At 36.1% G+C, this 27,960-nt stretch overlaps 1 protein-coding gene across 2 annotated transcripts in view; it reads left to right on the top strand.

The window, feature by feature from the left end:
• SESN3 (sestrin 3) overlaps positions 1 to 27,960 on the top strand; it is a 63,670-nt gene that overhangs the window by 32,521 nt on the left and 3,189 nt on the right. Inside the window, exons 3-11 of one of the 2 annotated variants that reach the window (XM_040976820.1) lie at positions 2,028 to 2,225; positions 3,537 to 3,719; positions 10,299 to 10,535; positions 11,501 to 11,675; positions 18,105 to 18,223; positions 18,843 to 19,033; positions 21,208 to 21,352; positions 23,420 to 23,837; positions 25,145 to 25,147. In XM_040976820.1, coding sequence (XP_040832754.1) covers positions 2,028 to 2,225; positions 3,537 to 3,719; positions 10,299 to 10,535; positions 11,501 to 11,675; positions 18,105 to 18,223; positions 18,843 to 19,033; positions 21,208 to 21,352; positions 23,420 to 23,506 — 1,335 coding nt within the window. In that variant the 3' untranslated portion in view covers positions 23,507 to 23,837; positions 25,145 to 25,147. Of the gene's footprint in view, positions 1 to 2,027; positions 2,226 to 3,536; positions 3,720 to 10,298; positions 10,536 to 11,500; positions 11,676 to 18,104; positions 18,224 to 18,842; positions 19,034 to 21,207; positions 21,353 to 23,419; positions 23,838 to 25,144; positions 25,148 to 27,960 lie in introns of those variants that run through there. The other variant, XM_040976821.1, reaches the window with a different exon arrangement.

Below are 27,960 nucleotides of genomic sequence, written 5' to 3'. Positions count from 1 at the left end.
GATAGGATGTCTCAGAATCATCATGCAGTTCTGTGCTTTTGGAAGGGTAGAGTCAGGGTGATCTATGCAAGAGATTATCAAATGATACAGAAGATAGTAATTAGTAACAAGACTTGGTCTTGTTTTGTGGGTATACATCTATATGAAAGATGATAACAAGGTCAAGGACATTCTTAGATTTCTGGATGCTTTAGATTTCTGGGTACCCTTGTGTTAAGAAAATTTAAGAACCAGCAAGTAGGTCTTTTCTCTGCTTCAAGGAATTATAAGCTCACACTAAATACAATCATACATGCTGATTTACTATTTACTGCAAAGATGTCATTTACCTTAAAGCCTCAGGATTATTCTTGTATTGTTCTGGAATTTGTGAGTGGATATTTGCAGGAAGCTTGTTATGTGCCAGGCATTGTCTTATGGTACTGGTGCAGTTATGGTAGTACTACATTATTGCCAGCAACAACACTTCTTTCATATTCCTATCACTTTTTTAGTGACCTTCCGACTGAATAAAAATTCAAAGTTACAGTATTCTTTTATGAGCTCTGTGACAACAGCTCATGTAGGTGATGACTATGCCTAGAGAAACTCCTGAACTTGTAAAAACTCTCCCTTGTAGAACACTTGGGCTACCTGTAACAGTGATAACCTGCATGTTTAGGTACTTGCTGAAGTAGAGTCATGTTCACAGTATGTATTTGAGGATAATCAGATTTTCAGAATCTGTTGCATCAATTTAATCTATCTTAGGCATCAATTAGACACAAAGAACTGCTGGGGAAAACAAAGCAAAAAATAACAACAATAGTATTTTATCCATAATTACATGTGGTTCATCTGAATTGTATTGTATTTTAAATTATCATTTTGGTCCTTGTAGTTGGCAAAATGGGGGAAATGGTCAAATGAATGTATACTTGTTTCCATAGTAAGCTCAAGTGAAACTGCCTATTTTTTACACCTTTGTAATTAACGTTTCTTCCTAGTTTATACTTTTCAAACATTTCCTTTGGGATTAAATTTCCCTCAGTCAATAGTGCCTTTGCATAAGTTGTATTTATTTTTCAGAAAAGACTATGATCCAGTGATGGTGTTAACTAGATGCATGAGCTTGAATTTATTCCTGAATCTGTTTCTTTATCTCTAAAATAAGAGGCTTATTTTTCTTAGGTCTAGAACTGTAATTCTAAAATCCAAATAAATGTGAAGCAATACCAGCATTCCGCATCTTGCGTCATGCATCAGTTCCCATAGAGTTAGGTCCTTCTGCCACATGTTAATAAGTTCTTAATACCTTTAGATCCAGTTTTTGGCATGATGTTCTACCTATCATTTTGTATGAAGCTATACTTGTAAATAAATAATTTGTTTTTGAGAAAGGTGTTTTGATCCCTTAGGATGGAGGATGTCTACTTTAATACCTTACTTCAGTTTTCATAATTACTATGATCAGCTTAAAATAAGAGTGACAGTCTTTTAGAGTCTTTATTAATTTTTCAATTAACACTTTCACACATATTATAATATATTCCTGTTTCCCTAGAAGGACCTCAAAAAGCTTTTTAAAAATGTTGCATACAAAAGCAGGCAAAGGATAGGACAGAAAATATTTGTCTAAAAATAATGTGATTAATTATCTCCACAAGCTGATGAGAAGATGTAAATGTATGTAATCAAATGCTGTTGCTTTTGCCTCACCACAAATTGGTGTGATAATGGCCAGCACATGGTCCCGGAAAATTTGCTTAATGTGCCTGATAAAACAGATGGAAGCTTATTTTCTTCAGTTTCATGGCTGTGTATTTGATGTTCAATAATTTAACATTTGTTGTTTAATAAATTGTGGTACTGGAGCCAGAAATGAATGGTGCTTTCTTTTCACTGAGTCTAGTATGAGGAACTGCATAATTTTAGTGGCTGTTAATATCAAATGAATATTCATTTTCTTCAATAATAGTAAAATTTATTATAAACCAAGACATGTTCATATCTCAATAGTTATTTTGTTCCGTATTTCTTGCTACAAGGTTGTCCAAGCAAACACAGTGGATGAGCGTACTAACTTTCTTGTGGAAGAATACTCCACATCTGGTCGTCTGGACAACATCACACAGGTCATGAGTTTACACACTCAGTACCTGGAGTCTTTCTTGCGAAGCCAGTTTTACATGTTGCGCATGGATGGCCCTCTTCCTCTACCATATAGGCACTACATCGCAATAATGGTTGGTGCTTCTGTTCCTATTTTGACATAACCTCTCCCTCATCTTTGATTTTATGTCTTATCCCCATATGTCTTTGTGTGTGTGTGTGTGTGTAACTAAGTATAATTTTGTGAGCATAGAATTGATGATGTCTGTGACCTTTGGGATGTATTTGGAATTCTTTATACATGGAATGTTTCTCATGTAATTTTCAGAAAAAAATCATATTCTGTGTTTAACTTATTATGATTAAAAATGTTTGTAGAGTCCTATAAAAAATCTTACAAGCCAATTTTTGTTACTTATGTCCTGTTTTTATGTAATCTTCTCCTTAGTCATTGGATACATGAAGATTAACACTAGTTTGGCTAAATAAGAAGAAGGTAACGGCAGTAATTTAGAATCTGAATAAGTGAAGACATATTTGATTAATCTTAACACTTCTAAATGTACCTTGTGTTGCAAACTAATGAGCACATTGATTTTTCTCAAGCAGTGGGGGGCAAGGAGGAGAGTTATAAATTAGAATAGCAGCAGTAGGAGTGACAGTGGTGGAAAGGAACAGTGCTACAGGACTGTCCTGGAGAGAACAAGGGCCATGATTCAAGTGTTGTGTATTCATGCTTGAAGAGCTGGCCAGAAGTCAGCAAATCAGTGTTTACCATGACTGATTTGAATATCTTTTTAACAACAAAATAATCATTTGACTCGTTAACTTAAGGTTTTGATGACAATAGGTATGAAAGCAGTTTTAGAATGCCCAAAAGCTAGGAGGGAAATAAGAGGTAGAAAACAGCGAGAACAAATAACACTCTTTTATCAAGAAATGTGGATTTACTGAATTGTCAGAGGGAGGCTGATTTGTACAAGATGGAAGGAGTATGTCAGTGCACTTCAGAGTCACATGCGCAGGCTTGACTGGCAGTGGTTAGAAGAGAAGCTATTAAAATTAGCATGAAGTCTGAATTGTTAAAATATGAATTACAAGATTTTGTTATGTTTAAGTAGAAATACAGTCAATATATAGACCTAGTGAGATTGGCATGATTCTGTTTAATACAGGTAGAAATAAGGGTATAGGCTAATCAATTCTGACTTCTGGAGGAAGAAATAATTGTCTTCCTGTGATAATCACTCACTTACGCAGGTACAGATCAGCTTCAACTATTGATCCGAGAATATATTGCAACAGTGTGAGGGGTGGTTTTAAAGGAAGGATTCTGTAAGAAAAATCCTGGCCATAAAAATTGTTGGTGTCATCTAAATTAGAAATAGTGGAATGAAACTCTACCATGATTGTCTTATAAATAAATTCTTTTCTTTGTACTTTAGGCTGCAGCCAGACATCAGTGTTCTTACTTAATAAATATGCATGTGGATGAATTCTTAAAGACTGGAGGTATTGCTGAATGGTTGAATGGTTTGGAATATGTACCACAAAGACTGAGAAATCTTAATGAAATAAATAAGCTGCTAGCACACCGACCCTGGCTGATCACAAAAGAGCATATTCAGGTACTGAGTATTTCTTTGAAATAAAATGATTCTGCACTAATATCTTTAGTTTAGCATTTTCTTAAGAGTTAAGCATCTTCTATTATGTTTTAATTTTTAAATTTTAAAACAATTTAAAGTTTTTAATGTTGATTACATAGTTGAGAGGGATGCAAACCCATGTGGACCTCTGATTAGGAGTACGGAGGGTCGAATTGTGGAGGAAGATGGGTAGGACCAATGTTTCAGTCCTTTTTTTTTCTTCTTTTCTATTTTTCTTCCATTGTCTTCAGCAAGAAGAGAGGGAAGGGGGTTGCTTCTTGCTGTCAAACCACATCAGCACCCAAGGAGGAGGGATGGTCATTTCATAATGCCTTAGAGACCCTGATATGGAGAAGAATATTCTGAGGGCGTTATTTGAGTGGTTTTGATAATTCTGAGACATAAGGCTTTGTTGCACCATGGTTGAGAAAAATCTTTCCAGGGTCTATTGGCTGACCAAATGCACCTTAGTACATCCATAGACCCAGTCACTTGTTGCAAAGTTTGGTCAAGGCAGTTGTCCAACCTATTCTTTCAACCCTCTGATGAGGCACTCAGTGCCTCTGTTGCCATAAATGTACATCTGGGTATTCTCTCCACTGGATGGAGTCAGCAACTGAGAAGACCCAGTCTTAGTACATGCCCTCCAATGATAGACGACATACCTTGTGGTTTTCCCCTGAAAATGGGGTTTGAGTGCAGTGGTCTAGTTGGGGATTCCCCAAGAAATCTTGCCTGGAAGGTGCTCAGGCTTGACTCTTGTGTGTGCCAGTTGGTGCAGGGTCATGTTCAGTCCATCTCCTGTACCAGCCATCTCACATTTCAGTAGGCGCACCTGCCTGGTCAGTCCTGCCCCCCAGCTCTGTCTCTCATGTGAACCAGTCGGTGCTATCGCACAGCCTAACCTAGCCTGCCCCAAGCTCACATGCACACTACTGGATATTGTGGCATAGTTGGAGTCACCCTCAGAAGCTCACACCAGGCTTTTGTGTTTGCTGGCAGATGCTGCAGTCTAGCACAGCCCAATCTGTCCCTCAGTCCCCCTTCTCATGTGAACCTGTGGTCTGGACTATCCCAGCCCAGATTCTTTCCTGGCTTTTGTGTATGCCAGCAGGTGCTATGGCCTTAGCCCTACCTTGGTTCTCATGTGCATTGGTGGGTGCTGCAACCCAGCCCAGCTGGCTTGCATTCTGTTCTGACTTTTGCATGTGTCAGCTGGTGCTATTATCCAGCCCAGCCCAGCCAGCCCAGATCACTGAAGCCCCAACACTTACACATACCCATGATGCTGCAGCTTGCCCAGCCCAGCCTCCCCACATGCGCATGATGCTTCACCAGCAGGAGCTGTGACCTAATAGGGAAGCTCCTAAAGTTCCCCCGCTAGGACCATCTCCAACCCTGGATATTGCATGTACTGATGGGTGCTATGGCCCAGCAAGGCATGATCAGATCCCAGGCTTAGCATTTGCTGGCTGTTCTGCAGCTTGGCCTGCTATGCCCATATTCCCTATTTTCTTTTATTTATTTGAAATGCAGAGAGATAGACTCAAAGATCTCCCACCACTGGTTCACCCCCTGGGTCAGGCCATACCCAGGAACCAGGAACTCCATTTGAGTCTCTCACATGGGTTGCAGGGACCAGGACAAGAATTAGTAGGAAGCTGGAGTCAGGAGAAGAGTTGAGACTTGAAGGTAGACATTCATATGGGATATGGACATCCCTAATGATGTCCTTACTGCTGTACCAAATGACCACCTCAAGACTTAATTTTTAACACTTTCCTTATTAGGAACTTGCAACATTTTTTAAAAAGTCAGTCTTTTAATATTACATTTGTTAGCTTTTTACTACTTTAACTGAAATACTTGAGAGTAGCTTCTTAGGAAAGAGGACTTGTTCTGGATTACAGTTTACAAGTTCATAGTCTAAGATCAGGCCAGCCCATTGAGCATCTATTGAGACCAGAGAATGGTGGAGGGATGATTACATGGCAATCCAGGAAGTAGAGAGGGACAAGTAATAGGCATGGCTTGTGTAACTAACCCTGTCACAAGAACTATCTCTCAGGGATAGTACCCTCACCATCATTCTTAGAACTTCTAGTGGCATAATTAAAATCATATCTATACCTTAATCCATTACTATTATTACGTTAAGTGTTAAAACTTTGGGATTTAATCATATATATGAGTTTGGGGAGCCGTTTCCTATTTAACTCTTTTTTTTTATTTTTTTTTAAAGATTTATTTTTATTATTTTTTCATTGGAAAGGCAGATATACAGAGAGGAGAGACAGAGAGGAAGATCTTCCGTCCGATGATTCACTCCCCAAGTGAGCGCAACGGGCCGATACTATGCCGATCCGAAGCCAGGAGCCTCTTCCGGGTCTCCCACGCGGGTGCAGGTTCCCAAAGCTTTGGGCCGTCCTCTGCTGCTTTCCCAGGCCACAGGCAGGGAGCTGGAAGGGAAGCGGGGCTGCCGGGATTAGAACCGGCGCCCATATGGGATCCCGGGCGGCAAGGTGAGGACCTTTAACCACTTGCGCCACCGCGCCGGGCCCCTCCTATTTAACTCTTAAGAAACACTTATTGAAAAGATACATTTAGTAAGTTTAAATGCAAAAGAATACACCTCTTGAAAGTCTTTGTTCTACCCACTGCTTGTACATTGCTGAGTAGCTTTGAGAAAAGTTGATTTCTATTTCTAGGCAGTGGGTAGAACAAAAAAAAATAGAATAACATCTTAGTATGTTTACATTCCAATCTCTACTCTTACTCTCAATTAAGTGCCTTTTAGTAAATTAACTTCCATGTTCCCAATTCCCATCCCTCATCTTTAAACTGCAGGAGCTAGATAAAATAACTTATACTGTTTTCCAGTTCTAACATTTCATAATTTTAAGATTCACAAAAATAGGATATTTCAAAATAAAAAGTGATTTTGCAGCTGCTGTGTGAATGGTTAAGTGCATCTAAAGAACTAGAGCTTAAATGAGGAGTAGAATTGTCGTGGCTGACTGAGAATACTTGCATTTCAAAAAGCGTATCCACCAACAGCCTTCAAGATGAAGTCTCTATATAATATGTTCAGCTTGTGCCTGATAAATAATAGTTATTCAGTAAATGGGAGCTACCATCTAATTTGTTGTCAATAGAATCCTTAGTTACTTGGATTCCCTGCTTCTAATGCAGAGAAATGCCCCTTTTCTTGATCCTCTTGTTTTGGCCCAGTTATCTAACCATATGTCATTTTTAGTGATCTACACGCTCGTATTTTCGTGACATATGTTGGAACCTATAAAGCTTATTCTCTGAGTTGATAATATGTTAGGTAAATGATTAATCATTATTATATGTCAGACATTAATGGTTTTGTACCATTTACTTTTTTATGTCTAAAAATATAAAGACCTTGCCCTGGGATATGCTTTAATTCTTGGGAAGGAGAGGAGAGAGTAATGACATTAATCACAGCACAGTGATATGTGGGTGTACGAATAAAGAGAATGGGATCAGGATGGTCTCCTAAAAGAGAAACTTCTGAACCAAATCTTGAATAGTAAAAAGGAAAGAAGGCATTTCAGAGAAAATGGATTGGGACCATATTGTATGACCCAATGATTTCAGGGAAATTTAAAAATAAACTTACTAGGGTACACATATTTTTGAAAGCCATTTATAATTTTTTAATGATATGTATTTTTATGAACTCTTTAAAGATCCTTTATAGGTATGGATTTCAAAAGATTTTGTACCACTGTTGCCTTTTATTTTAATTCAGTTTTACATGGGCTCTTTGAATGGGTTTCACATTAAAGAATTTGAGTCTTGCTCTCAGAAAGCTACTGTACCCAGAGTTATGATACTTAGATGGTGTATGAGTCATCACTTCAGAATATTTTAAAATATATACATATGTTTATGATGTGTATTCGTATTCTTATTTATGTTTGCCCTTTATAATATGTGTTATATAAATAGAAACATTTTATATTAAATTTATAAATAAATATGAGTCAATTTAAAGTGCATTTTATTAAAGTCCTGCATCAGTTTCAACATTTCTTGTACCAAGATAAGCTTACCTTTCAAATCAGTATTTCCATGAACTTATTGAAGTGCCTCTCTGCTACATATATGAGATTGGATCTCCAGGTGTTTACTGTTGGAAGTATATACATTCAAAATATTTGAGAGATGACTCTGGTAGGAAATCAATAATGGTGTGCTAAGTGGTGATAAAAGCATACTCAGTGATACAGAAGGTGTATTACAAACAGTACAGACTAGAAACAGGGATCTCAGTCATGGTATTATACTCCATAAAGATTATTTTTAAAAAGAAAAAGCCATGGGGAGATCAAGAAGAGGGATAAGGATGTGGAAATCATTATGGATGAGATTAATCAGGATTAGATGATTGGAAGGATTCTTTCACAGTATGAGTACATGTAGGCCTGAGAATATAAAGTTATGATGTCTACAGATGATGTTCAGTTATTGAAGGAAATGTAAGTCTGTAGCTCATAGTTAAAAATGGATTAGAATTAAAATTGGATAGTTATTTACAAATAAACAGTTAAGTTTAAGGTAAGATCACGGGTGCAAGAGATACAGCTATGTTTAGAAGGCAAATAGAAATGAAGGAGGATGGCAAGGAAGAAGGTTGAAAGAAAATCTGTCTCATCATATTTAAAGGATACCTTCCTCCCAAAATGATGGTGATGTGAAGGGAAATTAATTCCAACAAGGAAAGAAGTATACAACACAAATTCTGCAGAAATGAGATAGGATAAGAACTAAACAGAAATAGTTCAATCCAGCCATTTGTACGATGTAAACCTTAGTGAATGTAGCTCCATGAGTTAGTTTGAAAGAGAAACCAGATATTGAGTCTTGAAAGTGGGAATGAATATGAGATGAGAAATTTGAGATGATAAGTGTTGGTTTAGTAATAATCTTACAAAAACTGGCAAAAGTTTTATAAATTCTATCACTTCTTTCAGAAATACTATTTGGAAGTATTATCAAAAGCCACAAAAATTTTATTAGGAAATGTTCTGAAATTATGAACGAAGGGATAGCATGAGATGGTATTTTTACCAGCAAATAAGCAAAACAAAAAACAAAATTAGAAACAATTTGACTAACAGTACAAGAATGAAGGAGCAGTTACAAATCCATTGATATATAGCATATGACAATAAAGCCTTATGATCAAAATATCAAATTTGGGAAGAAAATTAAATTTATATGTTTATATGTTTTTAATTTGTGATAATTATAAAAGATAGAGACATATGTAAAAGTTATGAGCATAAAATTTTTACTGATTTTCTAATTTTTCCAGAGCTTTGCGATATGTTAAATTATATATATATATACGTATATGTGTGTATGTGTGTGCATGTAAATAATCAAGAGTAAGGAAAGAAGTTTTCAATTTAGTTTGCTTTGGTTTGGTTTGGTCTGGTTTTAGTTTTGATATCAACCAACAGAAGTTTTAAAATTGGGGGGAGGGTAAAGAAAGGGAAAGGTTCATACACAGGTGCACCTGCAGCGACTCCCTGATGGATTCCTGTATGTGAATCATGGAAAAATGGGCGTGGGGATATTACTCTTCTTAATGGCTGGGAGTCTGTCTGCAATGGACGATCAAGTAAAATGTCTTAATGAAAAGTGCCATGACATGTTTTTCTTCTTCAAATGTAAGGTAATATTCAATACTTCTGTCATCTGCTACAGGATTTTTCTTCATTAAAATAAAACTAGGAACCAGCATTGTGGCATAGTGGATTAAGCCACCACCTAGAATGCTTGCATCTGCCACGGGTGCCAGTTGGAATCTCAGCTGGTCCAGTTTTAATCAAACTCCCTGCTAAAGCAAGTTGGAAAGCAGAGTAATATGGTTCAAATACTAGGGTTCCTGCATGCAACTTTAGGGGCCCGGTTGAAGTTTTTGGCAACTAGCTGTAGCCTGATCCGGCCCTGGTCGTTATGACCATTTGGGAAGTGAACTAGTGGACAGGAGATCCCTTTGTGTCTCTCCTTCTTTCTCTGTAACTCTTCCTTTCAAATGAACAAATAAATCTTTTTTAAAAAGAATTCTAAAGGGTAAGTAAAAGCTGACTTGCTAAATTGAAATTTTATGTGATGCTTGTGAGACAGTTTCCAAAAAACCGTCAAATGAATGAATAATTTTTCCTAGAAAAATCTTTAAAATCCTTCCAGCTTCAATGTTCTTTGCTTCTGTAAAGTGTCTCATTAAAATAACATGCTATATGAAAATGCTTTGAAAGCAGAGAATCCATTGTATGATAAGCAGTTCCGAAGAAACTACAGTAGTGGGTTACTGTTAGGTTTCATAGCGTTAATGTAGCATCATTTAATCACAGCCCAATCTTCAGCATGTGAAACATTCTTCAAATAAGGTTTTAAATGGTATTATGATAAATGTGCATATGAAATCTGATAGATTTGCCATGCTTTTTAAAATAGTTTATAACATTTTTGTGGGTTTTTTTTTTATATTTACCTTAATTTACTTTCTCATTTCAGAAACTTGTCAAAACTGGAGAAAATAATTGGTCTTTGCCTGAACTGGTCCATGCTGTAGTCCTACTGGCACATTATCATGCTTTGGCAAGCTTTGTTTTCGGCAGCGGCATCAATCCAGAGAGAGATCCAGAAATCTCCAATGGATTCAGGCTAATATCGGTCAACAATTTCTGTGTCTGTGATCTTGCTAATGACAATAATATAGAAAATGCATCCCTTTCAGGCAACAACTTCGGGGTGAGTTTTCTTAACTTTTTGTCTTTACTATTTTTGATTAAACATGTCTTAATGTTGAAAATGTCTTGGGAGAATTTATTAGAAAATATATGTATAGTCGAAATATTTTTACATAATTTTACTACTGTAAAAATAAAACTGTTATCTTAAGTTTTGATTTATCTTGAAAAGGTTTTTGCAGCAAGTAGTTATTATAAATCCTAACAATGATGCATTCTTTCCCTGTTAGACCCTTTACCCATAGATCTCAGAATGGCATATTTGTATGTATAAGATGCTGGAATAGCCAGTGAAAAATGTCTCATGGGAGCAGCAGTTTATTTTTCAGTAAACTGTAATGAATTTATTATACAGCAGATGCTACAATTTTACGTGTTTGTGTGTGTGTGTGTGTGTGTGTGTGTGTGTGTGTGTGAAATCTGGGTATATCTTTATAAGCTTTTTGTGTTTATACCAGAAAATGTGTGAATCTGTTACGGAATTCTCTTTGGAGTTAGTGAAAATCCCACATAGGAACTTTAAAAAAAAGTCTTCTTAAGATATAATTCATATATCATGTAATCCATGTTTTAAAGTATATAATACAATAATTCTTAGTGTGATCACAGAGTTATGCAACCATCACCACAATGTTTAAACTGTATCCATCAAGAAAGAAAATCTATGACTTTGCTCTCCCCTGACCCACAGACATCAGCCCTTCTTACCATCTCTGGCCTCCGTACTAACTTTCTGTTCTCAAATATTCAACAATTCTGGTCACATCTTTGCAGTATACTTTCATCCTATTTAATTGTAACATTGTGTAGGTAAATGATCAGGATGTATGATCTTTTGACCAGCATCTCTTCCCTCAGTCTTCAAAACTGCCACCAAACATAATGAGGTGACATTGAGGGAAGGAGGTATTTACTGGAACAATGTGTGCTATTAATAACATTTGTTATTATGTTGCCTGGTTCCAGATTGTGGATTCCTTAAGTGAACTAGAGGCTTTAATGGAAAGGATGAAAAGGCTTCAAGAAGAAAGGGAAGACGAAGAGGCATCTCAGGAAGAAATGACCACTCGTTTTGAGAAGGAGAAGAAAGAAAGTCTTTTTGTGGTTTCTGGAGATACTTTTCATTCATTTCCTCATTCAGGTGCTTTTCCCCCCACCGTGTTTACTGTTTAGCTGTTGTCAGAACCCTGACTGTGCAACCTTTAGTGTTTTCCATAGGGTTGTGTAAAAGCAGTTCTGTTACCATTTTCCTTTTATATCAGTTTCCTCCTGTACCCTAGTATTGATGCTTTTCTTTCTGGTGGGTGCATCTTGGAATGTGTAATGATGCATGCCTTTACGATAAAGTTACATTCTGAAAAAAGTTCTTAGGCAGTTTTGACTGTTCAGGTATCAGAGAGTATGCTTACATATGGATGGTCACTCAGTGTGACCTCTGGTGAAATCAAGAGGTGCAGTAAATATGAGATACAAGGTACTTCAGTTACTGGAAAATGGAATGTTTAAAAGTATTTCTTTATTTTTATACAAAAATTTTAAACTCTGCAGTGTTTTTAAAGCTTCTCCTAGTGTTGTTGTGGTTGTTGTTTATTTGAGAGGCAGCAAGGACACAGACAGACAGACAGATACAGAAAGAGCTCCCCTGCACTGGTTTACTAAGCTAAACATCTCCTGTGGCTGAGACTAGGTCACTCAAGGTTGGGAGCCTGGAATCCAATCCAGTCTTCCACACAGGCAGCAGAGACTCAACTACTGCAGGGATCACCACTGCCTCCCAAGGTATGCACTGGCAGGAAGCCGGAATTGGAAGCTAGAACTGAGAATAGGGACCAAGCACCCCAGTATGAGATTCAGGGGACTACTATAGACCAAAAGCCTGCACTTGTTCTTTTTTAGGATGATATGCATATGATGCTAATGCCTTCATAATGGGGCATAGACATTTCTTCACAAGCAGAAATGCACTCAAAAATAATGATAAAAAGTATAGTAAATTCCTGAGTCAGTATGTCATTTATTATTATAATGTATTATATACTGTGTATAGTTGCATGTGCTGTATAGTTTCTGACTGTACAGGCTTGTTTATAGCAGCACCACCACCAACACATAAGTCATGTATAATATAATATGTAACATTGTATTGGATGATAGGATTTCAGCTCCAATGTAATCCTGTAGGATCATTGCCATACATGTGGTTCATCACTGACCAAACTGTCATTATACAGTGTATAGCTATGTCCAGTCCAGTGAAGAGAAACTGTCATTGTTTTCCATAATCTATCCTGGATGCAGTGTTCTTTAAGTACACTAATGGCTTATAATGTTAGCTCTAGGAATATTTAATTCACCTACTTTTAAATTTGTTTAATGATAAATGAAATTCTATTTCAGTAGATACCTTTTAAAACAGTCTGCCATTTTGTAGATGACATATGTGTGGGAGGATTATTCTCACACTGCTGCTTTTTGAGATTAGTTCTAAAATTACATTGTACTTACATTTACATTTCTTTAGACTTGCACAAAAACATATTTCTTAGGTTATTTTCTTAGGTTGAATTTGGAAAAATTCATTTTATTTAAAAGCTCAGATTCTTTGCTGTAGACTGAAGACAGCTTTTCTAATACTCAAAGAGGCTTTGAAAAAGGACAGATACTTTTCAAGTATAACCAGAAAAGATACTGAATACTACATTGTAAATTATATTTTTTTAAAAAAGTAAAGATTCAATACAAAGCTAAACCCTTCAAAAGGCATCATTTTATATAACAGTTTTTGAAACAGAGTTCCATTGGTTTAGAAGAGGATTTCAAAATTGCTAACTTAAGGCTAGTTTGCCCTTAAACTCTGAGGATTGTTTAGGCTTTAATTTGTTGATGTGAAACACATAGCACTGATTAATAATTCTCAGAGGTTTTGTCAGGAACGACTAGAACTCTTATTGTCTCCCCAGCGATCTTATTTTCTGAAAGATTCGTATCTGCCCATGTGAGGAATCCATTTAATTCACTGAAGGCACTGTAACTACAAACCAGACTGCTAACCAGCAGAAAGTTCCAAATAAAGAAGCTGGTATTTCAGGTACTGGTTTGATGTTCGAACTACAAACATTCATTGAACACCATGGTAGTGTTAGGACTGTGATGGATAGGGTAGATGTGATTTTCCTGTGTTTCGGGCACTCTCAAGCGAGTGAGAGAGAAATACCTAAAAGTAATTGAATGATGACACTGGAAGAGGGTGCTGAAACTCTTATCTGGATGAGAAACTTGAAGGGTGTAGACAGAGGGCAGCTGCAGAAAGAGCTCTGGAAGCTCTCAGCTCCACGCTCAGTCTTACCATGTCCGAGGAACCTGGAAGGACTTGGTCAGCAGCCCCCAGGACTGAACAGTTCACAGTGGTAAAGAAACAGGATGCGTGAGAACAAGTAATTTCATATTAAGACGTAAGTCATAAGGCAGGTAAAGTGAAGAGGAAGCAGCTTAGGTAAATGGAGGCCTTATCAGAATGACACTTCTAACTGTAAGAAACATGGTAATATTTTGGACATTTTGAGTGGAGATGTGTGTAAAACATGCAGTCTGGTGATGGCTAACACAGGGCTTCTCAACCTGCAGTGTGCATGTTAGTCACTTGGGCACTCTTGTCAAGGGCAGCTGCTGCCAGTCATGCTGGTGAGAGCCTGAGAAGCCACGTGGCTGTCAAATCTACAAGTGATGTTGGGGCTGCTAGGTGCCAGTCACACTTAGAGTAGCAAGGGTTTAGGATACAGGAGATCAGGAGAGGGTTCATAAGCTCCAAGTAAAGCTCTGCGAGTTTTCACCATATAAGAGGGAGAGAAAATCCAAAAAAGTGGGTCAGAAAATTCCAGGGAAACAGCTAGGAGCAAACACAAGTAATGAACCTAGAGTTAGCCTAAGTAATCCAACATGTGAAAGTAAGCATTGTGTTAGCATTAGTAATATCTGTTAGACTTCAGATAGTAATTTTTAGGAGTTTATTTAAGTTCACTGGAGCTTTGTATTAATTTTTTTGAATCCTTGAGCAGGGTCTGAGAAAGTGAATTTTGACTGGAAAGTTTTGGGTTCTGACCAAAAATTGTGTTCTAATTTTAAAGAAGGGTCTAATTTATATATATGACATTCAGCAAAATAAATCAATCCATTATATATTTGTGTTTACTGTTATTCCCAGTACTAAGTTTATTGGCAGTAGAAATAAGTGAATCATTTTTTATAAACTATGTTGTAAAATTGGATTTTTTTTTCTATATAACATTTCTGGATATAGCCAGCTTGATAAAGCATTCCAGAATTCATGTATGGATTCTAAAAACAGCTTTTCAAGTTTTTTGAAAAAAATAAATAAATACTTACAGGTGCAGTATTCTGTAGCTTGGGACAGGGTTAACTTGCATTTATTGTTTAAGGATTTTGCTTGTTTTTTAAGATATAAATGTATTCCATTACTTCCACAGAGTTTTTCTGTGTTATGTAGTAGCTACTTCCTAGGAGAGGAAGAATGCAGATGCTGTACAAATGCTATTTCCTTTAAGTACAGACTTTGATGTGTTTATTTATATAGGATTAAGACTAGAGTTTCAGATCTGTTGACCATAGTATTAATTTTAACTTCTTAAAATAAATTTATGAAATGAATATAAGTGAATTGAGGGAGTTGTGTACTTTTCTTTTAGTGGATAAAACTGGAAGACAGGTCATGGTTGACTCTTAGTTTAATAAAATTAATAAACAAATTTTTCCTAGAATAATTATGTTTACTAAGTTACTCACTTATTATTTTTTAAATAAATTTCAAGTCAGATAAAAACTTAAAAATGTATATGAGTGAAACGAAACCAAATATCAAAGGCAAAGGAACCAAATATCTAATAGTCAATTCCAGTATTAATGTTTGCCAAATGAAACCATCTGGCAATAATGTCAAGAGAAAAATCACTCACATAGAGACAAATCTTAGAGTTTAGTTATCACTCACTGTTCTCAGTTTGATTTTAGTTTACAATCCACAAAACTCTTATTTTTCATAGCAGTTTCAGTGGTTACTACATTATGTGTTTTTAGTTGTTGTTTCATTTCTATCAACTAATATATGATAGACTTAAGGAATTATAACCTGCTTCATAAATCTTGAGAGGTAATGCAATGAAAAGTGCTATTTTTTTATTTATTGGAAAGGCAAATATACAGAGAGGAGGAGAGACAGAGAAGATCTTCTATCCAATGGTTCACTCCCCAAGTGGTCACAATGACTGGAGCCAAGCCAGAAACCAGGTGCCTCTTCCTTGTCTCCCACATGGGTGCAGGGTCTCAAGGCTTTGGGCCGTCCTCCACTGCTTTCCCAGGCCACAAGCAGGGAGCCGGATGGGGAATGGGGCCGCTGCAATATGACCCGGGTATGGGATGCTGGTGCATTCAAGGCAAGGACTTTAGCTGCTATAGGCTATCATGCTGGGCCCCACAAAATGCTATTTTTTTAATTGCTTCTGTTTATCTGACTAGAGTAAATGAAGAGAAAATGCAGTGGTGATAGGACTGACCTAGAGATAGACCAATTTTTAAAAAGATTTATTTATTTTTATTTGAAAGAGTTACAGAGGAGGCACAACAGAGAGAAGTATCTTCTACTTGCTGGTTCACTGCCCATATAGCCACAATGGCCAGAGCTGTGCAAATCTAAATCCAGGAGCCTGGAATTTCTTCTGAGTCTCTTAAATGGATGCAGGAGTCCAAGGAAACAATCTTCTATGGTTTTCTGGGACTGTTAGCAAGGAATTGGATTGGAAGTGGGACAGCCTAGACTCAAATTGGTGCCCATATGGGATGCCAGCACTGCTAACAAAGGCTTAGCCTGCTTCTCCACAGCACCAGCCACAAGCCTGAAATTTCTTTTTTTTTTTTTAAGATTAATTATTTTACTTGTTTTATTATTCCATGATACAGTTCTATAGGTTCCAGGACATTCCTTTTCCCTTCCCCAAGTTCCCACCCATCCCACAGTAAATTCCCCCATGTCATTATAATAGTGTAGTCCTTCACAATCAGTCCTAAGTCCATCATTCTGCTAAGCATATCCTGACACTGTGGGCATAAACACTGCCAAAGTGTCCATCATTCTATTATCAAGGTACACTCAACAATTTCATTAGGAGTCCATCTTTGATTTGAAAGTAGAGAGGTACACTGCATCATAGCTTCATATCTGTCATGATAGTCTCTGCTATACAGTTATTATACATCTCTGTAAATCAAGAACAAAATCATAAAACAAAATCAACAACAGAGAAAAATAGAACATTTACAACATGAAGTTAAATAACATGCTACTGAATAACAAGTGTGTCAATGAAAAAAAGAAAATTAAAGACCTTCTTGAAGCAAACAATCCTATTCTGTGACCTCTGAGTCAGTGAGGAACTTAATAAGAAAAACAACTTTTTTTGAATGAATGAACATAAGAACAAAAATATCAAATACCCTGAGATTTAGCGAAAACAGTATTGAAGGAGCTATTGATGCTGTAATTTGCTTGAAGGTTGACTCTATATCAGAGAGAACATATGATATTTGTCCTTTTGGGATTGATTTGTTTCCCTAAGCATAATGGTCTAAAGTTGGGACCATCTAGTTGCAAACAGTAGAATTCCATTCTTTTTAATGGCTGAGTAGTATTCCATGGAGTTGAAGTACCACAATTTCTTTATCCTCTCTTTTGGTGGGCGTCTGGGTTGTTTCCGTGTAATTGCTATTGTAGACTGTGCTGCTGTAAATATAGGATTACAGATCCTGTTCTCATATGCAGATTTCATTACCTTTGCAAATATTTCCAGAAGTGGGATAGCTGGGTCATATGGCAGATCAATTTTCAGTTGTCTCAGCACCCTCCATACTGACTTCCATAGTGGTTGTACTAGCCTACACTCCCCTCAACAGTGTAGGAGGGTACCTCTCTCCCCATACCGTGCCAGCAGTTGTTATTAGTATAGTTCTGAATGTAGGCCAGTCTCGCTGGAGTTAGGTGAAACCTCAATGTGATTTTCCTTTGTATTTCTCTGACAGTTAGGGAACCTGAGCATTTTTTAAATGTATCTATTAGCCATTTCAATTTGTTCTTTTAAAAAAATATTTGTTTCTATAACCCATTTCTTCACAGTGTCGTTTGTTTTACTGTCACTGAGTTTTGGAAGCTCTTTGTGAATCCTGGATGTTATTCTCCTATTGGTTATGTAGTGTGCAAAGATTTTCTCCCATGCTGTTGGTTGCTTCTTCCCTTTCTGGATCATTTCCTTTGCTGTACACAAACTTTTTAGTATGATGTAGTCCCGTCTGTTTATTTTGGCTTTGACTGCCTGTGCTTTTGGTGACTTTGCTAAGTCTTTCCCACAAACAGTAGATACTCTGTGTGAATTTAAAGCATGTAGTCATTATTATAAGTTCAGAAATCCATAGTTAAACTGAACGTTAGAAAAAAAATAGGTTCCAATTTCACTGTCCTCACTGGGAAGAATATCCTCAGCACTAAACTGTGCGCTGTTGTCCTTAGATTTTGAAGATGACATGATCATAACATCTGATGTCTCTCGATATATTGAAGACCCTGGTTTTGGATATGAAGATTTTGCTAGACGAGGAGAAGAGCATTTGCCCACCTTCCGAGCTCAGGTACAAGAATTTAGAGAAAAATTTAGATATTGAAATGTAAGTAAATTGACTTTTAAAGAATTGGATAAGTTGTTTTTATGGTGGATGTATAATATTTACACTTTTTTTTTTAGAGGAGTAGAGAGAAAAAATAAAGCTATATGGATATATTTATAATAAAAAAGCATTTTGTAGTAAAAAATTGGTATACCAAGAATTACAGGCTTACATGCTACCCTGGCCCATGCCACTCCTAGAACACCTAGCCACAGTAGGGAAGTGACTTCAAGTTTGAATGAAACAAGCTCCTTGGTACTTGTTTTAGATGACTGTCCATATCACTGAGTGGGTTTGGTCAGATAGAAAATGCCCAAGATTTTTTGAGTTCCTTCCAGGCAAGGGTGTGGTGTGCCTTAATACCTCACCAGAGTTCATCACTAACATGCCAATCCCTGGCCCCCATGAAGAAACATCCTGGCAGTCCAGTCCCCAAGCTGATTTGCATGGTTGTTGGTAAAAGCTTAATGAATTTTAAGTTAGAACTATATTGGGTACAATTTTACTTAACTGTCTTTAGTCGTTACAATTGATAAAAGAAGAAAGAGAGTCTAAATGGAGAATGCTTGCTTTGTTATTTTAGGATTATACTTGGGAAAATCATGGGTTCTCCCTCGTGAATAGACTTTATTCTGATATCGGACATCTTCTTGATGAGAAGTTTCGGATGGTCTACAGTCTCACCTATAACACTATGGCTACCCACGAGGGTGTAGACACAACCATGCTGCGCCGAGCTTTGTTCAATTATGTTCACTGTATGTTTGGAATCAGGTATGTTCGCTGTGGAGACAGTCATACATTGCTAACATTGCCTGTTCCCTCAGTGCCATGCTACACTAAAACAGTAGAATGTTGGACCTGTGACTGTTGCTGAAGGACTGTACTGTTGCAATAATATGGGGGGAAATGGTGGTGGGGCAAGAATGGGGAGGGAGGAAGGGGTGGTGGAGGGGGGAATCCCTATACCCAGACAACGGTATCATGGTAAATAATAATAAAAACAACAAAAAAGGGAAAAGTGGAAAGATAAACAAAGATTCTTACATAGGTCTTATTCATATCCTGTTTGGGAATAAATGTTTCTGGAAAGAAAATAGTATATGCATGTACACTTTTGGTTCAAAACAAATCTGTTTTATAGAGAAGCATTTTTCTTTGTGTTGTATATCGGCTTGATGCACATTTAAGAGCACTAGGAAAAAGCTACTATGGAGAGGAAAAAAAACCCTCAGCAAATACTGGGATGGGATGGAATCACACAGAGACTCTTTCCTGGGAGACTGACCAGATTAGGTGAAAATAACATGATTTGTGGCCCTTTAAATCTGGTTGTTTAGTTTAATTTTTTTAAAGTTTATTCTTAAATAAATAAAACTGGATTATTTTCTCATAAAGCTTACATAGGACATATAAGAAAAGTGAAAGAAAATATACCAATTAATATAAATTAATGCCTTAAAACTTAGAAAATTGCCATTGAAAGGAGAGGGAATAAGTGAGTAAATGAAACTGAATGGTCTAATCAAAAGAGCTCTCTTTGGATAATGTGCCTCTTTGACCTGCATTTTGAAACTTATATAGAAATAGATTTGCAGAAAAAGAAAATTTCTAGTTATGAATACATTCATCTTGATTACACAATAAATCAGCTATAATATTGTATTTTAGAATGAAATTACAACTCAATTTGGAAAGCAAACAGTTTTCTATAATATTACCTGAAAGAACCCCCACATTTCCTGATAAGTCAACTTAAAATATAATATTCTATGTAAAAGACATTGTTAATTTAGCATAATTATTATAAACTACTATTCCCATCGAATACCCTAAAAAATAAATTGCTAGAGGATTAATAATATTTTAACACACACACACACTCACACACAACTTTAATATAAAAATAAAGCTACCCTCTTAAGGAAAATCACTACTAGAATTTGATTAACTGTAGTGAAGATTTCTTATTTACAAGGCAGATTTTTTGTGCTCATATTTATCTGTCAGACACAATTAAATAAGCCTATAAAATGGCCCAGATTCTTTCTGTAAACTAATCATTACATTTAAGTTAAGAATAACTGAAAATATTGACAAAAAATTCCACAAACGCCCAGTATCCTTTTTGTCCACCTGTTTGTCCCTGGGCCCTTGGCTCCACCATCTTCTGTTGCAATGGATGACTGCCTGTTTACAGCCATCTCCTCTGATCTTCTAATGCTCTGTATTCTCGCAGAGCTTCCTCTACTTGCCTACAGAATCAACTCTGTTTTCCTTATGGCATCTTTCCCATCAGTATGGAAATAGGCTGCTGTTTCTTCCATCTTGAAAAAACGTTATCTTCATCCTTTGCCCTCCACCCCTCGACTACTACCTCATTTTTCTGCTTCCCTGCAAAATCTCCTTGCAAAGATTTTGTGTATTGACTTGCCATTTTCTCATCTCCCTTTCTCTCTTGAACCCATCTACAATATAGTCTTTTGCCCCTATCATGCCAATGAAACTGTACTTATTGAGGGTGTCATTGACCTCCAAATAGTTATCTGCAGTGGTCAGATTGTTACATTTGCGACATAATTGGCATATGTCTATATATTCCATATATATAATATATGGAATATTGTATAATATCATGTAATTATAATATAATAATATATTATATACAATATATATATTCTCTACATAGTGGTTATCACCAGCTGACAAACCACATCTTCTTAATTTTTTCCTTTTACTGCAATGTAATTTAAGCTTGATGAGCTCTTTTGTTCCCAAGTATATCCCCAGTGCCTTTAAGGGTGCATGACACATAATAGGTTGTTAGATGAATTGGTTAATGGACTTTTTATATTCGATTACCAGACAATCAGTGTTTCTTGATACAAGTTCAAGAATTAAAAATTTTGATTTTTGTCATTAAAAAGCTGTTGTCATATTACTCACAGGTATGATGACTATGATTATGGAGAAGTTAACCAGTTACTTGAAAGGAGCTTGAAGGTTTACATTAAGACAGTGACTTGCTATCCCGAGAGAACCACAAAACGCATGTATGACAGTTACTGGAGGCAGTTCAAGCACTCAGAAAAGGTCAGTGTCTCATGATGAAGATTTCCAACAGTGATCATGCAGTGCAGTAGTTATGAAAACTGATGCATGAAAGTGTTATTGAATTAGTGCAATGGGAATGGAAGTGTCACATATAACTATGTTTTTTAAAAGTTTTTCAGGTTTATGACTATTAACTAAATTTTGATTATATGTTTTGTTTAATTTGATATAAAGTAAATTTTAATATCAACTTTTAAAAGATTAGATCTGAACGTTGTTATCTTTAAGGTTCATTTGGAAACTGCCTACCATTTTAACTATTATAAAAATAGGCTTTCTGAGCTATTATATTGTAGGCACAGTTGTATCTTGTCCAGAGGCACATCCACTGTGAGATTATTTAAGGCTAGCCACTACATTTAACCCTTTACAACAAGTTTCTTGTTCCTATTTAGTAATATAATACTTTGACAATATGATGCCCAAGTTGTGATTGTTATATAAGGATATTCTAGATGAAATATTTAGACATCATTATTTAAGTTTTAAAAAGCGAATAGAAGTTAAAGATCTTGGAACTGGCGCCAAGGCATAATAGACTAAGCCTCTGCCTGGGGTGCCAACATCCCATACGGGTGCTGGCTCATGCCCTGGCTGCTCCACTTCCATCTATCTCCCATATAGCTTTTGCTCTGGGAAAGCAGCAAAGGTTGGCTCTAGTCCTTGGATCCCTCATAGGAAACCTGGAGGAAGCTCCTGGTGCGTTTGGGTTGTCTTGCTCCGGCCATTCATTTATTTTATTTATTCACATTTTTATTTTTTTAAATAAAATTTTTTAAATCTTTAATTAAAAAAAAGTTAAAGATCTTTATCAACATCACATAGTAGTGTCCTGAAGGTCTGGGTCTTTTAACCATGGTGTCCACAAATCTTCTTTATACTAGTTTCTAAAGTTGAGAATAAGAAAATCTTTTCAGGGTCCTAGCATTCACTAACTATGTGACCTTGGCAGGGAATGTTATTACCCTAGTTCTTGACATTTTGGGGAGAGTCATAGAGCCGGTCACACTTGAGATAAATATTCCTTTGTCAATAGCATCTCTTTTGATTAATTTTTATGCCAAATTTACATATTTGCATTAGATTTACCTAATCCTCGAGATTTTATCTGAAAGTTTTCTTTACTTATGAAAATACATTCAACAATACATTCAATCTGTGCAAAGATAATAAAATAATTTAAATATAGTATCACAATTCACTTCTTTTTTGAAAACCTGAATGTGTTTTTTAACCTGTCAGCTGAGAAATATCCCAAAATGAATTAATATCCCAAAATTCAATTAAGAGACTCTCATTGAGCTATACTTACCTAATTGATAGTATAAGTTCCAGACATTTATTAAACACTGCTTTAAGCATCAAGCTTTCTCTGTAGTATTTTTCATGTAAATGCTAGGATGTTTTCCCACTTGGGATGCCCACTTTCCTACCAGAGCACCTGGGTTTGCAATCCCAGTTTCTTGCTAATATGTACCTTGGATGGCTCAGGTACATGGCTCAGGTATGAGATGGCTCAGGTCATGAGTTCTTGCCCTCAACTTGGGCAACTGGATTGAGTTCCTGACTCCTAACTTCAGCCACCCCTAGCTATTGTGGGCATTTGGGGAGTGAACAAGTGGATGACGGGAGATTGATTCTCTCTTTCCCTGCCTTTCTGTCTCTCAAAGAAAGAAATGTAGGGCTAATTTCTAGCCATGTAAAAATTCACAACTATAAGGAAATGTAATTTGTAGTATAATTGTAATGTACAAAGTTTAGTTTTATATCCGAAAAGCTGATTGACTTTACATAGCATATAGTATAACTAGATTATGGGAATGTTTTGGACATGATGAGTCATTTATTACTGCTTTTATTGCATTTTTTTGCAAATGCAGGTTTGAATGTTGCGTCATGTACCTATGAAAACGTGCCCAGGCCAGGCATGTGTGGCTGTGTTTTGAGTGTATATACATTTTTCAAAGCCTTTGTGAATGTCTAAATTTTCTTTAAAAATTGAAATGTTTATAATGATTATTAAACTAATGACATTTGCATTTCTAGGTCCATGTAAACCTACTTCTAATGGAAGCACGGATGCAAGCTGAACTACTTTATGCTCTTCGTGCCATAACTCGGCATTTAACCTGATGCACCAGCCAGGAAAATGTCAGATATGTGTAAAGACCTTTTCAAATAAGATATACAACAGAAACTGTTTTGTGATATAGCAGCAAAAATTATTCAATTCTCTAGTGTCAAAGTTTAGTCATTTTTGTTTTGTTCTTTTTTGCGGCTGTAATGTGCAATGGTGTGTTTCGTTTTTCTTGATGCTTAACATTACTAACAATTGCAAAAATAATTCTGAGGAGCACTACTTTGCATTGTTTATAGTTGGATTTTTGGATACTGAACATCAATCATGAATCTGGTTTGTTAATGCTTAACTTCAGTGCTTTTGGGTTTATGTGTTTGTGTGTGTGTGGTTTTTTCCTTTACCTTTTGTTTAAAAAAAAAATTAAGGAAAAGCGCTTACAATCAGCTTAAGAAAATTGTTTTTCAGATATTGGAATTCAACAAGGAGTAGCCTCCTCTGGCCATTCTGAAATTTTCATGTTGTGTCCTTAATCTGGTGGAAGAAAAGCATGCTCTATTGAACCAAGCTGCTCATTGGACACAAATTTGTGTCCCCAGGAAATGAATTGTCAGGCACTGTTACTTTTTTTTTCTTTTTCTTTTTAAACTGCTATTGGCTATAACGTGAAATGTGATACAGTCATTGTCCATAATTTAATGTGAAATTAATCATGATGAATTCTATAGCATGCTACTGAGATGCCAAATTCAACTATTTTCTTTCTTTCTTAAAACAGCAGTTTTAGTTTCCATGTCAGATGTATATATTCAGAGTGGAATTATGCACAATCCTTTCTATCGCTGACAGGAGTCCTCAGTCACCTTACATAACCAGCGCTCAGAGTGCTGCTTGCACTTCAGCGAATTGGCACATAGAAACCTGTATCCACATGAAACTGACCAAAAAGTTTCTTTGCACATTTCTCCTTTTTCATAGTCCTTTCTATATTGCAGCAAGCAAAGAGAGGTTAATATGCCTATTTTTTTTTCCTGTTAGACTTTTAGAAATTATTTTCTGTGAGTTTTCTTTATAAATAGGTCGAGCAGTTTTATTACACAAAGGTAAAACATTGTGTCTCTATGCATTAAGGCAATTGAACAACAACAAAGAGTGCAATATGTTCAAAAAAAATACTCATACTTTCTCCCTATCATGTCACTGCAGAAGTGTCCTTTTAAACAGAGCCATAAAGAAATTTTGTTCAAATGTCTTTATTGCACAGGCTTTCCTTTTTTTGGTTTTATCTTACTGGGGTTGAACGATGTCCTTTTCATAATGCCAAAGCATTTCCTTCCCCAGAAAAAAAATCTCTTTGGACAATTGGTTAGACAAAAAAAAAAAAAAAATATATATATATATATATATATACATATATATATATATCAAGTTATAGGGGAAGAACAGGCAGCCAAAAAGTCCCATTTTTGCATTGGTTTATGTTGCTTGATTAGACTGTCTTCAGAGAGCACAACATTATGTGTTTATAGCTTTAATTTAAATTATGTTAATGAACCAGTGAAGTGCCTAAAGAGATGCTTACAACTATCCACTAGGACACAACTGCACTGCTTCTACACTCTTTTAGTTAGTTAAGGGTAACTTGAATTTTACAATGTATGTTGATTTTTCTAAAAAAAAATCAATTTTTGTAGTAAGTAATATAGTTAAAATTTTCTGTTATAGCTCCCGCAAATATTTTATTTTAGGTTTACTTTTTCTGTTATGTAAAAATTTCCTTTATCTCAGAGTCATGGGCTAGTGTTTCATTAGGTCAATTCTCCCCTTACTTTTATCATCCTTTTCTGGTACAGTACATTAGGTTGCTTTCCTTTACATTTTGTCCCATATAAGGAAACAAAGATGACTGTAAATCTAATGAGATAAGGTAGTTTTGCATTTTTGGATTCCAGGATCTTGTCTGAAATCCTCCATGTGAGGGAAAAATTACAGATGTTTTTGATGACAGGGTGTTTTATTCACAGAGTTTATTCAAAGAGTTCATGCCAGATTTCTTCTGTTTTGTTGATTGCTTATGCCATGTGCTGATTTCATTAAATTTCACCTTAAACAGATATGTATTAAATACAAAGAAAGTATTTAGGAGAAAAGCAAACCACAGATGGCAACACAGGTGTCTGTGTGACTGCCCTGACGTTAGAACCTTCAACTCAAGGATGTCTTCTGTTCTTGCATTCTTAAAATTGGAATCCTATCATTTAATAGCCCTCTATTTTTGTGCAGGTGAATTGTATTACAGGATGGAAAGTGATTTTTATATATACTAGAAAGGAGGAGTAATTCTTACAGAACACCATATGAGCTTTAGACCAAAAGGAGAAACAAAATTGAAGTAACTAAATGGCCACTTAGTTTAGTTTTGGGTTTTTTTATTTGTTTGTTTTGTTCAGTTTGGTTTGTTATTCTCCCCCAGAAACATAAGTAGTTGGAGTTTGGGTTATAGAAATATTAGTGCCTTTACTAGATCTCTTTCCTACCAAATTTTCTTTCTAGCTCAGCATTGAACTCTCATCAATAATCAGGAAAATAAGTTGACTTGGAACTAATATCAAAAACAAAATAATCTTTTGATGAATCTCAGTGAACCAGCCTAAAAAAAATGATTTTTGAAGGTGTCAAAGCACCTCCCAGATGCAGCATGGCTAGCATTCCGGGCTGTGAATACCATCTTACCAGTTTGCTGTCAACTCTGTATCTAATGCAAACTTGAAATTCTGATGCGGTTTTCCAGGGTGATATTTTTTCAGAGTATTGAATTTACTATGTAGTCATTTATAATATAGCTTTTATATTAAAATGTGATATTTTTAAAAAAGAGTTATCTGGTTCAATTGGTATACTGATGTGATTATACAATATGGTAATTTACATTTTGGGCTTACATTGTGCCAAACCTAAATGTGCAAGTGTGCGTGAAAAAGCACATGTGAATGTGAATTCTTTGATTCCTTGCCTACTGTGTTAAAATTAGTTTGGCAATCCACTGACGGATATGCTTCAATAACGTCTACTTATTTTAGAATTTCAAGTTTTTCAGCTTCTTGATTTCTCAGATCACCTTAAGAAATATGAAAATACCCTTCCACCTAAAAGTAAATCTTAGCCCACTTGCCGCTGGGAGGGGCCAGGCTGATGCCTCGTTGGATTCCTCAGATTTGTGATAATTTTGGGACATGAGGCTATGGAGACTCTACTGGTTAGTATTTTCTTTGTCATCTTGAACTAAGCATGTTGGCTTAGTTCAAGGAAGTATTTGTCCCGTTTGACCACTCTTAGAATAGAAGATCAGTAACGTGGAGTCCAGGGTGTGCCTTTGGCCTATAACTATGGTTTTAAATAATGTTTTTTGGAGACAGAAGACTTGATGTAAAATTTCATGCAAAAATATATAAAATTAGAACCAGTGCCACTGTTTTAATTGTTTTATGATATCTCATGAAGATCTTAAATTCTTCTAAAAGCAAATTAATTTTTTTCCAAAGCAACTTTTTCCTTGTTACCTTATGAGGGTTTTTTGTTTGTTTAATCCAAAAGTCTTAGATTTTTATGCTGCAGCAGAATAAGATTTTCAGTGAACAATTAAAGATCTGTACTTGAAATAGTTCACTGTGTTTAGTGAAAAGTGCATGCACACAAGATGGTAAAATTATTTTTAACTATAAGGACAATATATCAGGGAAAGCAACAAGTTTCAGTGCATGATATAAAAATATGCACTGTGATAGTAAAATAAGTTGTTTTTGTTTTCTGTTTTTCTAAAGACATTCTAATGGTTTTTTTCTAAAAAAACAAGACCTTAAACATCTGTCTATCTCATGAGACATTCTTGTTTCCTTTTTGACAAAAAGATGGCCTTGCATAGAGTATATAAATAGGACATGAAATTTTTGTTCATATAATTCAATAGCAAACTGAAAGACGTGTGGCTCTTCTGTACAGACCAAGTTCTAGGTTACCTAATTTGTAGAACTAGGCTCCATCCTAGGTGGACATCACGATAAACTGTTTCCCTATTGCATCCATCTGGAGACTGAGAATCAAATTAAGCTGGTCTTTCCTCAAAGCAGGACCGTAACATGAATATATATCAGTCCATGCCCACCTGCATATGGAATTTATTCCAATGCTGATATGGCTTAATTAACAATGTCTGCTCAGGAGAGACCTAGAAAGAAAAGAGCCGGGGTGAAATGGATCTTAGAGGTAGAGGTTTTTGTTAAGGCAGAGCCCTGTGAGGAAGGATAAGTTTTTACAGAACACTTGGATCATAAAGCTGAGAGTAGGGCTATCCTCAGCATGGTACCACCTAAAACAAAGGCAACATTTCCCACCCGGGAGCTCCTCCCTGCAACCAGCCCACCCTTTCCAGCCTGCTTTCTCTTCCTCTAAGTGCCTCAACCTCTACAAATGCACTCTCCTCCCCTGCCTTCAGCCCAGCTGGATCCAAACA

This window comes from Ochotona curzoniae, unplaced genomic scaffold, assembly GCF_017591425.1.
Source record: "Ochotona curzoniae isolate NIBS_2020 unplaced genomic scaffold, NIBS_Ocur_1.0 contig_2723, whole genome shotgun sequence".
NCBI lineage: Eukaryota > Metazoa > Chordata > Mammalia > Lagomorpha > Ochotonidae > Ochotona > Ochotona curzoniae.
The sequence above is the reverse complement of the archived record's forward strand: the minus strand, read 5'-3'. Positions and strand labels throughout refer to the sequence as shown.